Here is a 14,671-nt window from a genome sequence, read left to right on the forward strand (position 1 = left end):
TCCTAGGATTTCTGGGGGTTACCCAAATTGGTGTAATGTAGATGAGGCACTATGTGGAGTTCCTGGCCTTCCTGTCTCACTTTCCTCTATGCACATCCATGGGGTGCCCAAATGGAAGGAACGCTCAAAAAAGCAGGAGGTGGGGCTTGTGCCAGGATCCTACATGGATCAGAGAGTCAGCCTGTGAGGGCCCCAAGATTTACCTGAAGCTCAAAGGAGACAGGACAGGCAAGGTGAGAAAATCATTTTCCCCCCAGCTCAATCTGTGAGCCTTGAGTCCTTCTGGTTGCTGCTGTTTTGCAGCAGCTAGAGGGCCTCGATGCTGCCATCAGGAGAGTGGCTGCATGTTTATTAGGCCTGTAGCTTTGTTCCTGTTTCCACCACTAATCCTAGCGCAAGGCCCCAAGGGGAGGACGATGCAAATGGCCCAGTACAGGAAATTTTGGAGCACCTATCAGGCACCCTGCAGCACCATCTCCTCCCCAAAGAGGAAAATCAGCTTTCAAATCATATCCATATCCAGATGAGCAGCCCATCAGTCATGCCTTGACAATGATAACAGCTGTTAAACCTGATGACTGAGAACTTGCCGTGTCTATTCCTCAACCATTCCAGGTTCACTCAGATGTTTCTCTGCTACCTGAATTGGGTTCAAGAGGAGCTTGCATACTGGACTACAAACATGACTGGCTCGAAGCCCTGAGATAGGCTTTTGCTTTAATCATGATCCGAGCAGTGAAGGATGAAAATTTCTGGATTTCCTGCAAGCGCTCTTTTGACAAACTATTGCCATGACTGACTAGAACCTGGATTTTATGAATTCAGTGTCCTGACAGGATCCATCTGGGAGTTCTCCATCAAGAGTTCCAAAATCTTTAACATGGGTGGTCAAAAGTGCTCACCTATTGCCCCAGTAAAGGGCATGTATGGAACTCTGGGAGATAGGCAAGCAGCCAATCACAGAAAGGCACTTGGTAATCAAGCCATTTAGATAATTTAAGGGATATACAAGAAACAATTGGGACAGCATTTCAATCTCATTAAACATATTTACTGGGGATTTAGAGAAAAAGAAGAGATTTAACAGTACATTGAGATGCCAGTATGCAGTAGACCCTGGTTGAATTAGCTGTTGTAATAATGCAATTGAGGATCCTTAATACTGGTATAGTGCATTTTTCTTCTATTGAAGATCTGTCTGTTAATAAAGACTTTTCCATGGATAATAATCTCCATGTTATATAGAGATTAATAGAGACTTGCAATAAAGATAATTTTTAAACACACAACATAGAAAATCAAAAACACTATCTAAAATTTCAACTTTTTATTTCTGATTTTTAAAAACATACGAGTAGTCATTGCTATGTTGACACTTTAATGAATTATGAGCTTTAATGAGTTGCCCTTGTATGTCCCAGAGTTCGAACACGACCAAAAATGACATTGCTCTATAATTGAGCCCTTTCATTGTAAGTCTCATGTACCAACTCAAAACAACCAATATTAAGAAAGAAGTGACAAAAGCATGGCCATAACTCTCAAGATGCCCTCTCTTCATAAACATAATATATTATTTTCTCAGTGACATTTTCGCAGCTAATAAGATGCAAATATACCAATACACTGTATAAAAACTGTAAATTGAAATACAAAAACAATTCCCACCTCAGGTACACTGCTTGAATTGTGCATTTCATATGGAATTAAGAGAGACATCAGTCACAATTCTATTATAGGTGTATGGATGCATAAAAGGACAAATATTTTTAATTTGTGCTAGTTCTGGAACTATTATTGCAGTACATTAGACAGGTTTTAATTAAGGTAAGCACGATATAAATGATAGGGATAGTTAGTTAGTCAAGGTAACTCTTCCTCCAAATCCCCCGCCCCCCCCCCCCCACACCCACTTTTTACACCAGGGAGGGGGAAATAAGCAATTATTAAATAAAAAGGCTAAGTCCATTCAAGGCCATTTTAATTTCAATCCTTTGAAAAAAATGTAATATCAGAATAGTAGGGCTAGTTTGAGTGCAAACTAAAATGGAACATCTTCAAACCAGCGAACAAATATGCGCGAGTTTAGTCTATAATTTGAGCTTTCTATTCTAATAATGTAAAAGGGTGACTGCACAGTCAGCTCTTTTCAAACAGTACAAAATACACCACCATTGGAAGGTTAAACTGCACTCCAAAAAAGTGCTTGATCACATATACATGGCAGTATGAGTGGGCAGTATCACTGCACAGGTAGTATTGACACTGCAATGACACCACCATTATAAGAGCAAAATAAAAGATACAAAGAATATCTATTGTGTTGTCTGAAATATAATTGGTCTGAATATCCAGGTAACAATAACACAGTGTACACTACATAAAATTAGGAGTTCAAATTATAGGCTAAATTTTAAGGTTAATCCTGCCATTCAATTAATGATATGGTACAGACAATACTGAAATTATACTATCAAGAATGATGAGCAAACAAAATAACAACAAAAAAGGTTTTTCTTTTTCTAGTCTTGTGACTAATAAGTTAAAATTGCATGAGTGAATAAAGTAAACATGGGGTGGGATTTTCCTCAGAGCTGCTCCTGCTCTGCTTATGTAACTTTGCTGGAGGTGCAGCAGAAACCCCATTTAACACATGTAAACAGCATCTACACTGCACTTCTAAAAAGGTTACAGCAATGGAGCGGCAGCTGATCTGAGGAAATTCCCGGCCATGATTGCTGAGTTTTCCAGGATGTGTTTAACTAGCTCAAGTAAAGATAATGGGATTTATCTTCTTTGATCTTGCAACCAGTAACAATATCATATAGATAAAAGTTAATTGGACTAGCTCAAAGCGTTTTATCCTCCCTGCTCTTGTGACCGATAATAGTGCAGCAAAATCCTTCAAATGAAACAAAACAATTAGTAAAGTTATGATATTATACAAATTAATTTGGCATCCACAACTTTTCTAGCTAAATCACTTCTCTTCAAATAATTGAGGACAATGCACTTATTTCTATGATTGGTCCAACTGTGTGAAATGATGTTCAATTATTGGTAATTAAATGTTGAACTTAATATATGTCTAATTTGGAAAGGTTTTGGAAATGATGATGTTTGGGAAGCCTACTTGGAAGATTTTGAGGAGAAATTGTTTGGGAAGGATATTTAGACGTTCAAACAAAGAAGAATAAGAAAATTGCTAAGAAAATAGACAACAAAAGACAAACTAACAAAACCTGAATCAGTGCATCATTAAAACCGGCTGAACTGTTGAACCCTCTACCTAACCTGTTACTACATGAAGCTGTATTTATAAATTAAAGCTAGATATTTAAGTTGAAAACTACTTTGCACTTTAATGCCAAGTAAATGCTGTAATCTTGAAAACTGTATTCTGTTACTGGCATTGGGTAATCCCAACTAATGCTATATTACTGTATGATTCTGATTCTGCCAACTAAACTTTTACTGTGATTATTGATATTGCAAGTGCAACTTAGTGTTGATAATTATAACATTATAGATGTATTTAAATAAAGCACTACATTCAATTTTGTGTCAGGTCCTTGAGGTCTTCCAAGTGTGGTAAGAATTACTTGTTTATGTAGGATGAATCCTCAAGCCAAATGGTATCACATACATGATCCTAGACATACTTGGTAATTCCCAATCGAATTCTTCCTATTTTATTTCAATCCAATTCTTCCTACAAAACTGTTGTGCTAAAAAACTTAACAGAAAACAACGGATCTCTGTTTAAAAATAATCTGAAGTTAAAAACAAATTAGGTGAATATTCTCAATGAAAATGATGACAATACATTCCATTGTATTACACTTCCATTACTTTCTCTATGCCCTGAATCTCTTGGGTGCTATCAGAACCTTTTTTAAAGCATGTCTGAAGTGCACTGCACGCTGAATTCCATAATTAAACTTATGCATAAACAAAATAAATACATTATAAACATAAAAATGTCACTGTATACTTCACAAGCAATTTAATAAAATCAAATCACATTTGATCTTCAAATTTTGGTAGAAATGTTTTTAGCTGTAAAATCTCTGTGACTGGCTGTTTTCTGTCCTGATAAAAATCAAGTCCAGTGATCAGCTCCACATCCCGTACTCTTGCTCTGTGAGCCCAGATTCGATCTTCAACCCACTGGGATTCCTCTTTGCCATCCTGCCAAAGAATACAGGATTCAATAATTTACACACTTTTTATATATAAATCAAAACCTTGTAAGATTATGTCGTTAAGGCAGATCACTCTATAGAAAAAAAAATTAAAGCCCTGAAATGTAAAAGGAAACAAAACTGATGGGTTTTAGAACCAGCCAAGTACCAACACTGGGAAGACTGAATAGATCCTATGTAACATTTAGTTTTATGTAGCGACTTAGTACCATATAGTTCCTTTTAAAATATTTTTAAAATAAAAAATTGATGCAATTTCTTTTACCTCATTAAAAAATCACATCAAAACATTTTCCAAAATTATTGTAGCAGTAACTTGTGCACTTGCGGTCGTGACTGCAAAATATTTGGACTTTGCATTCCCAGTGGGAAGCCTGTACTTTTACGCGCTGACGTTAAACCCAGAAATAAAGCCGGGTTGCGGTCGCGACCCAAAAAACAACCATTTTCAATTCCCACCCACCCCCAACCCACCGGTTCTTGGTGTTTAAAATCACCCCCTTAATTTCTCTCAGTGATTCCCACCTCTATCGCTTCAGGTTTACTTACTGCACAGCTCTCACTGTTGTCAGGTCTATGAGGCAGAATGAAAGCCAGTACATCCAGTGAGCCTTCACAATTCAGAGGGGTTTTCATTGTGTCATTGCAGTTGGTAAGGACTATGTAGTAGTGAGTTGGGATGGGGAGGTTTGTGTTCTTAACATACCTTTTTAAAAAAAAAAGTAAATAAACAATTTACGAACATACGAATTAAGAGCAGGAGTAGGCCATTCGACCTCTCGAGCCTGCTCTGCCATTTGTTAAGATCATGGCTGATCTGATTGCGACCTCAATCCTACTTTCCCGTCTACCTCCTATAACCTTTGACTCCCTTGTTAATCAGGAATCTATCTAACTCAGCCTTAAAAATATTCAATGACCCTGCCTCCACCGCTCTCTGGGGAAGGGAGTTCCACAGACTCACGACCCCCTGAGAGAAAAAATTTCTCCTCATCTCAGTCTTAAATGGGTGACCCCTTATTTTTAAACTGTAGCCCCTAGTTCTAATCTCTCCCACCTGGGGAAACATCCTCTCAGCATCTACCTCTTCTAGTCCCCTCAGTAAGATCAATAAGATCACCTCTGATTCTTCTAAACCTCAGTGTATACAGGCCCAATTTGTCCAACTTTTCCTCATAAGATAACCCCCTCATCCCAGGAATCAGTCGAGTGAACCTTCTCTGAACCGCCTCCAAAGCAATTATGTCCTTTCTTAAATAAGGAGACCAAAACTGCACACAGTATTCTAGATTTGGTCTCACCAATGCCCTGTGCAACTGTAGCAAAACATCTCTACTTTTATATTCCATTCCCCTTGCAATAAATGACAACATTCCATTTGCCTTCCTAATCACTTGCTGTACCTGCATACTAACTTTTGTGATTCATGTACTAGGACACCCAGATCCCTCTGTACCCCAGAGTTCTGCAATCTCTCTCCATTTAAATAATATACTGCTTTTCTATTCCTCTTGCTAAAGTGGACAGGTTCACATTTTCATCAAGCAGCCCACTTGATTGACATCTCATCCACCACCGGCGCACTGTGGCTGCAGTGTGTACCATCTACGACATGCATTGCAGCAACTCACCAAGGCTTCTTTGTATAATTTGTACAAAAATAGCTGTTTATTTATAGTTAATACATGATCACTAATTGTTCATGTGTGTATTTTACTCTGATTCACTCAGATGTAGTGCAAACTTACAAAACCCATGGTTCTAATATTATTCCAATAATGGGGTACCAGAAATCTGAAAGACTCCAGCTGTGGCCTAGCCAATACCTTCAATAAATTCAATATTACTTCCTTCCTTTTATATGCAATGCCCAATGCATAAAACCCAGAATCCCATTTGCCTTTCATATGACCATTTCTATCTGCATTCTCATTTTGGAAGAACTATAAACTGCACCCCTACATCTCTCTGCTCTTCCACTCTTAAAAGTTTTACCATTTAGTGTACACGTTTCATTTTTCTTTATTCCTTTGCAATGAACTGCATTTGCCAAGATGTCCACTCCTCTAACCTGTATAGTTTGCCATGCCCCCTAATTTGGTGTCATCAGCAAACTCCAATATCATTACTCTTGTCCCTATGTCAAAATATTTATGTGAATAAAAACAAATGAGGTCCCAGTATAGAACCCTGGGGACATCACTACCCACATCCTGCCATCCTGAAAACATTAATTTACTCTTGCTCTCAGCATTCCATCCCACTATCCATGTGACTACTCAGGAATATTTACAAAAAGGACTACAAAGATTACACTGAGACATTAGAATGAACTGGTCTGACCACACTTGGAGTACTAAGTATAATTTTGATCACCACACTTCGAAACATAGATGTAATGGAGCTACAGGAGAGAAAAGAAACAAGAACGATCCCAAGTGGAAAGGAGCTAAATTATGAGAAAAAATTTAATAAGTTTAAACTCTGGAGTTTAGAGGGAAGGTTAAGGAAAACCTCATCAAACTATACAAGGTATTATATGTTCTAGATAAGATGAATACAGAATATTCTAGAACATTACTTCACGATAAGTTAGGCAAGGCAGACACTACAACTATAAATTTAAATTAGTGAAAGAAAATTTTTAAAATATATTAGGAAGAATCTCTTTACTCAGACATTGATAAATGTTTGGGATAATCTACCAGGTAAGGTAAGGTAATAGTCAAAATCATAAGGGGCCTTCAAAAATGCAGCTGGATGCTAGGCTGGGTGATTGGAGGCTTATGATAAACATAAGGATCATACCGTAGAGAATCAAGCTAAAAACAGAAAGTACAGAGGAGATCTAAGAAAGGGAATAAGAGGAGCAAAGAGAGAGTATGAGAACAAATTAGTGACTAACATAAAAGGGAAACCAAAAGTCTTTATAAACATATAAATAGTAAAAGGAAGGATGGGGCCGAATAGGGACAAAACAGATCTTGTGAAGACAGAGGGCATGACTGAGGTACTAAATGAATACTTCGCATCGGTCTTCACTAGAGAAAAGGATGCTGCCAATGTAACAGTAAAGGAGGAGGTAGTAGCAATATTGGATAGGATAAAAATAGATAAAGAGGAGGTACTTAAAAGGTTGACAGTACTCAAACTAGAAAAGTCACCCAGTCCAGATGGGATGCATCCAAGGTTACTGAGGGAAGTAAGGGTGGAAATTGCAGAGGCTCTGGCCACAATCTTCCAATCCTCCCTAGATATGGAAGCATGCCAGAGGACTGGAGGGTTGCAAATGTTACACCCCGTTCAAAAAAGGGGAGAAGGATAAACCCAGCAATTTACAGGCCAGTCAGCCCATCGTCGGTGGTGGAGAAACTTTTAGAGACAATAATCCAGGCAAAATTAATTGGGACTTGGAGAAGTATGGGCCAATAAATGAAAGTCAGCATGGATTTGTTAAAGGAAACTCGTGCTTGACTAATGAAGTAACTGAGAGGGTTGATGAGGGTAGTGCGGTTGATGTTGTGTCTATGGACTTGCAAAAGGCTTTTGATAAAGTACCACATAATAGACTTGTTAGCAAAATTAAAGCCCATGGGATTGAAGGGACAGTGGCAGCGTGGATACAAAATTGGCTATGGGACAGAAAGCAGAGAGAAGTGGTGAACAGTTGTTTTACAGACTGGAGGGAAGTATACAGTGGTGATCCCCAGGGGTCAGTATTAGGACCATTACTGTTTTTGATATATATTAATGATCTGAACTTGGGTTTAGAGGGTATAATTTCAAAATTTGCAGATGACATGACACTCGGGAATGTAGTAAACAATGTGGAGGATAGCAACAGAGTTCAGGAGGACATTGATAGTGTGGTGAAATGGGCAGACACATGGCAGATGAAATTTAACGCAGAGAAGTGTGAAGAGATACATTTTAGTGGGATGAATGAGGAGAGGCAATATAAAGTAAATGCTACAATTTTAAAGGGGGTGCAGGAACAGAGAGACCTAGAGGTATATGTACACAAATCTTTGAAGGTGGCAGGACAAGTTGAGAAGTCTGTTAAAAAAGCATACGGGATCCTGGGCTTTATTAATAGAGGCATAGAGTATAAAAGCAAGGAAGTTATGCTAAAACTTTATAAAACACTGGTTAGGCCTCAGCTGGAGTATTGTGTTCAATTCTGGGCACTACATTTTAGGAAGGATGTCAAGGCCTTAGAGAGGATGCAGAAGATATTTACTAGAATGTTACCAGGGATGATGGACTTCAGTTATCTGAAGAGACTGGAAAAGCTGAGGTTGTTCTCCTTAGAGATTTGATAGAGGTGTTCAAAACCGTGAATGGTTTTGATAGGGTAAATAAGAAGAGCCTGTTTCCAGTGGCAAAATGGTCAGGAACCAAAGGTTTTGATAAAGTAAAGGAGAAACCGTTTTCAGTGGCGGAAGGGTCGGTAACCAGAGGACACAGATTTAAGGTGATTGGCAAAAGAACCAGAGGCGACATGAGGAGACATTTTTTTTACGTAGAGAGTTGTTATGATCTGGAATGCACTGCCTGAAATTGTGGGGGAAGCAGATTCAATAGCAACTTTCAAAAGGGAACTGGATAAATACTTGAAGGGAAAAAATTTACAGGGCTATGGGGAAAGAGCAAGGGAGTGGGACTAATGGTTAGCTCTTTCAAAGCACAGGCACAATGGGCCAAATGGCCTCTGTCTGTGCTGTAACATACTATGATACTGGAGAAATGGGCTTCAATGAGCTGAAAGGCTTGCATTTCTCATCTTTGACTTTTTAATGTTTCTATTAAACATAAAATCACTTGCAGATATTTTAATATTAAAGTTTCAGCAATGCTGCCACAAGGGGAAATGGAGATTAGCAGATGACAACAAATTCATTAGTGTCTGCTCTGGATTAAGTTAAGACCAGTATATTTCGGCCATTATATAAAGGCACAGGGAATCTATGAAACATAGCAACACTGAAAAGTGGTAGAAACTGCTTACTCTGCGATTATGTCAAGAGTATCAGGCCGTCCATCATGATCAAAATCAAACACTGGTCCACTGATCACATTGATGCCATTTCTCTGTATAGCATACTTCATCAGCAAAACATTGTGAAAGTAATTCCATATCTCTGTCAAATAACAAAACAATTAATTCACAACGTCTTTCATTGTGCAGCTTTATTGTGCACAAATACCAAAGTGAGCAAGATAGCTGTAAAGGTACTCCACTATGAAACTTTTCCTGGAGCTAAGGAAGCCTTCCAGTAAATCTTTTGTAATGTATTTACTTACTTGCAGTAGAGATTGGGAGCAGCGACTTTCAGCTTATGTAATTACTGTGTTTCTACCAGTCAAACGCCCAGGAATGAAAAGAATAGACAGAAACTGCACAAGTGCCCAAATCATCCTTTACTCATAGAAGCTTCCACGCAAAAAGTGAAATGCCTTGAATCAGATGTCTAGCCTCAATGTAACACACAGCTACTGTACAATTCTGGTCAGCCAGCTGCACATCACACTCTACAGAAACGGAGATTGGTAGCTTCAGTATAACTGTAGCCCAAGGTGTCGAGGGTTCAATATTCAGTAGGAAGCTTATGTGTTCATTTATGGTATCTGATATGTTTCCAAACCTCAAATCAGACTTCTCATTAAAAAAGTATGATCCACAATTGTATTTAACCGCCTCTCTAGCCTTGTGTATAATTCCTTGCTCTAAAGGTACAGTGAGTATTTTGCTTTGGTGGGCTAGGTGAATAGCTTACATATAGGGTTCCAGGTATCCGGTTTGGTGAAAACCTATTGGGGTAGATTTTACTTGTTGTGAACGGGGGGTAGCAGCTCGAAAATGGCTTACCACCTTGTTTACGGTGGCACTCGAGCAGCCGCCAGCCTCAAAGGCACCTTCCATTGGGTGGCCAAAGCACCTGCCTGTTTTAGGCAGCAGGGTCTTTTAATATACAGATCGGGGTCCTATTATGTACATAGGACACCGGTTGTAATTTTGACAAAGAACTGGGCAGAGTGTAGGCCATGCACACTCTGCCCAGATTTACGGGGTGGTGCAGCAGAAGCGGCACCAAAAAGATTATTTTAAAATTATTTTTATGGGGCCAGAAGTAGGGATGCTCCTCTGGGCTCCAAAAGAATGTGGGCCGCTGCCGCCTACCCTGCCCTGGGCCTATTTTCCTGCTGGCCCGGAATCGACAAGCTGCAGCAGGGTGCCCGTTTGGTGCCCACAGCTCGCTATCGCTATGTTAATCAGGCCAGGCCCTCAAAATGGACTGGCCCTCCCTTCTGCAGGGTTGGGCGGTCGGGCGGCGCTCTCCACCTGTTGGGCACCCGATAGTTAAAATCTACCCCTCTCTGTACAGAAGCTTATGAAAGGGTTAAAAAGGATTCAACCTTTGCAATAAAAGCATTTTGTCACTGGACTGTGGCATTTAAAAAACCTAATTATTTAGTGATGTCATAGATATGATGATATGGATGACTTCACTAAACTACAAATTCAACTGCAGTTACATAACAACAAACAGCAGAATACAATAGGCAGTGAATTTTAAATATTAAATAGGTTTTAGAATCCCAAGATGAAGTTACACAATCTGTTGGCCTTCTTATGTTTGTACACTGCTGCCACTTGATGTAGTACTTTAAAGAATTGACTTTTGAGTGGTATTAACTTATTATTTCAGAAAATTCAGCACTTTAGATTTTATGTATATTGGTATAATATATTAAGCAAGATCATTTCATCATTAGTGATGAATTGTAGAGGTATAAGTGGACCTGAATTGGTTTTCATCAAATATATGAATGAGTCAAGGGCAGCAGGAGAGTACATGTCCTGTAAATCATCAGAATTGGAATAAAGACACCCGATGCCATAACCTCCTTTAGTTAGGAATCTTACAACACCAGGTTATAGTCCAACAATTTTATTTTAAAATCACAAGCTTTCGGAGATTATCCCCTTCGTCAGGTGACGAAGGGGATAATCTCCGAAAGCTTGTGATTTTAAAATAAAATTGTTGGACTATAACCTGGTGTTATAAGATTCCTTACATTTGTCCACCCCAGTCCATCACCGTGCATCTCCACATCATGGCTCCTTTAGTTAGGATTACAGTTACTTCTGAGCACAGCCAGTGAGAATATTAAATGATGCTTCAGTGCAGGTAATTAGCACATTCAACTTAAATTCAAATTGGGGCACAATGAAATCATCAATTGATCACATAATCATAATGATTACAGAATAAATTACAATGTGCAAATTGATCTTCCATTGTGACAGTTTGTATCATGTAATAAGAGATATTCTATACTTACTTTGGAAGGCTTTGTACATGGGTACAAGGTTGCTGATGAATAGACCTTCAAATTGATATTGTCCTGACTGCAAGTCTAGATAAAAAGTGACCATGTTTTTAAAAATTATCAGTTTGAAGCTTGTTACAGATGAAAGCACATTTGTCTGGTTGTTTTTGCTTTATTCATTGTCAAAACTGGATGTAGATATAGTCTACATAATACTGAATAAGTTTAGTAATTCTTATTCTGTGTGCAAAACTTCTTCATGTATCATTAATTAACAATAGCTTAAAACAAGGTATCTCACACTATTGTTTCAATTAGTTACCCTCAGCACAGTTCTAAAAGCACACAGTTAGAAAGAATTACAGTCTTCTTGTTGAATGGGCACCTCTGGTATAATTTGGCAACTAACTCGTATGGATTAATTTTACTGGGAGGATGGGGAGGTGGGAGGGGGGAGAACCGGGGTGAGCAGCAGGCTCGGAGAGATTTTTACAGGTAGCATAGGGGCAGTAACCAAGTGGGGTCAAGTAATCTATAGCTAACTGTCCACGTGTAAGTGTGGTGGGGCAGACTCAGGGCAGGTGGCCTCACTGACTGGCTTTTATTTTGGGGCAAGGTTTACCTCCCCCACCTCAATTTCCTTCCCTTACCACCGCCAACCTGCCCAAAAATGGACACTTTTACCAAAGAATATCCAGGCCTTCATGTCACCATAGAACTGTAATTTGCAACTGTGATGAAATATGGTAATTTTATTACAGTGCTGTGAAACTTTTTCAGGAACAGCTGTTGGAGAGAGGAAACCTATGTGGCAAATTTTAAATTCAGACAGCCAAAACTGTAACAACAATAAATGTGAACAGCAGCAATCCATCCACAAACATCATCAAGAAAGCAACAATGGCAATCTTTTTTAATGTTTAAAGGTACATCTCGTTATAGATATGAAACAACAGCTTGCACAAGTGTCATAGTTGCAATGAAATCTCCAGGCAGATGTTGGTGAAAATCTGGGGTATTTCAAGAGTTACCCGTACTTAGGATACAAGTCAATGCTACACTTACTGGGTGGATAAAGGAACCCGTGAGTTATGTTTTGATCTTCACTGTAATATGAACTTTGGCTCGTGGTAAAAGGAATTCGAACATCAACAAGCACACAGTCTGGAATGTCCGGCAGAGGAGTAAATAGATTTTGCTGTTAGCAAAACAAAAGAAAAACAATGGTATGCAATGAAGTTTCTGCAATGAAGGTTCTCAATCAATCATAAGCTGAGCAGTATTCCTTAGGTCAATGTAACATACAAATCATTGAGGGATGAACTCTCATTCAGAACTTTGCTCTTTACTTTTTCATTAGTGACAAAGTATGCAGCTAATGCAATTTTATAATAGTTACCATAAAATAATGCATTTTATATTCCGTTTTAGAAATCAGCACAAATACTCCATGGGCCCTAATATTAGCGGGGAGACGTGATGGCAAGGGGGGTGGGGGGCGTTTGGGTGTGTGGGTAACCCGCCCAATTAAATCTGTCCGTTCCCCACGCGATCGCGGGTCAATTGGAGCCACTTAACCAGGTATGCCACCTGAAAGCTGCATAGCGGGCAGACTGCGCACCCGCATCACAGGCTGTCAGCTGGAGGAGCTCTATTTAAAGGGGCAGTCCTCCAATGGCGGCTCCTGGAGAAAAGACCCACAGACCACAATGGAGCAGCAGAGGGGAAAGGCTGCTCCAAGATTCAGCAATGCCTCACTCCAGGTGCTGCTGGATGGGCTGAGGAGGAGGAGGGATGTCTTCTATCCGGCGGACGGGAGGAAGTGGCCAGTCTCTGCCACCAAGAAGGCCTGGCTCGAGGTGGCAGAGGAGGTCACCAGCAGCAGCAACGTCTCCCGCACCTGGATCCTGTGCAGGAAGTGCTTCAATGACCTAACTAGGTCAGCCAAAGAGAGTACACTCACTCATTCTCCTACACTCCGTCTTCCACATCACCGCCCCCACCCCCCAACTCATTCTGCACCGCCAACACTACTCTATCACATCACTCCTCACACCCATTGAAAGCTTATCCTCAACTTATCTGCACTTCCTCACCTCCCCATTAATCACCCCATCACTACCATTCAACCTAATCCTCATACAATGTCATAGCTCTGTCTCATACTCACCCTCTGATGCATCTCTTTCACGGTCAGCCTCACCCAAACCAATGCATTCATCGGTTGGCCACGTCACCATCACTCACTCACGCATCTGTACTTTCTCCCCTTATAGAAGAGAGCCCAGAATGCACGGGAGAGGGCGAGGACCGGAGGGGGGCCACAACATATAGTTGTCCTCACAGACGCGGAGCAGGAGGCGCCGAGACTGGACCCAACAAACGTCTGGTGACAGAACCTTAACATTCAGCATACACAATATGAGTTGATGTTAACATGCCTCACCATCTTCAGCACCTCAGTATGCTCATCGCATCATGACACATTTGTGATCATGCTTAATATTGCTTTCTGTTCTCTTACAGGGCCTTCAGCGACCGCTGTGACGGCAGAGGACGATTCCTCAGAGGACCAGCCGGATCTCAGTCCGCAGTTAGTTGGGGTGGCACATGGTGAGCACGAGCAGACATTGGTGGCAGGGGCAGCTGTGGAGAGTCCGCGTCGGTGGGAGCACTCTTCTCCAGGCTCTGCTCAGCTGGACATAGATGCTGAACCCTGGGGGCCATCCTATAAAAAGAGAATGATCGAGGGGCAGCAGCACATTTGCGAGGTGCTGGAGCAGGTGCCACGCGCACTCTCCACAATAGCGCAGAGGATGGAGGAGTCCAACTCCTGCATGAGTGGAATGGTGGCACAGATACGGGAGGGAATCTCTGAGATACTGTCACGGGGACGTGAGGGCATCTCTGAGATAGTGACGCAGGTAAGTGCAGGAATGTCTGCGATGGAGAGAAGGCTAGCCTCCATGGAGCTTCAAGTACGGCTCACAAATAGTCCATTGAGGCCCTGACAACGGCCATTTGGACTCAGGGTGAACAACATTCTGCCGCCTTAAACAGGCAGGCAGATACACTAGCACTGGCCTTTCAAGGCTTCACACATGTCCTCCAAACTGTTGTCCAGCAGAGTG

At 40.6% G+C, this 14,671-nt stretch overlaps 1 protein-coding gene across 1 annotated transcript in view; it reads right to left on the reverse strand.

Moving 5' to 3' along the window:
* Positions 1-1,312: 1,312 nt before the first annotated feature.
* LOC137321828 (venom phosphodiesterase 2-like) overlaps positions 1,313-14,671 on the reverse strand; it is a 138,777-nt gene continuing 125,418 nt past the window's right edge. The window contains exons 20-24 of the mRNA XM_067984532.1: positions 12,606-12,738; positions 11,553-11,627; positions 9,214-9,346; positions 4,755-4,911; positions 1,313-4,191 (exon numbers count right to left, since the gene is read on the reverse strand). Coding sequence (XP_067840633.1) covers positions 4,021-4,191; positions 4,755-4,911; positions 9,214-9,346; positions 11,553-11,627; positions 12,606-12,738 — 669 coding nt within the window. The 3' untranslated portion in view covers positions 1,313-4,020. The remainder of the gene's footprint in view (positions 4,192-4,754; positions 4,912-9,213; positions 9,347-11,552; positions 11,628-12,605; positions 12,739-14,671) is intronic.

This window comes from Heptranchias perlo, chromosome 5 (assembly GCF_035084215.1).
Source record: "Heptranchias perlo isolate sHepPer1 chromosome 5, sHepPer1.hap1, whole genome shotgun sequence".
NCBI lineage: Eukaryota > Metazoa > Chordata > Chondrichthyes > Hexanchiformes > Hexanchidae > Heptranchias > Heptranchias perlo.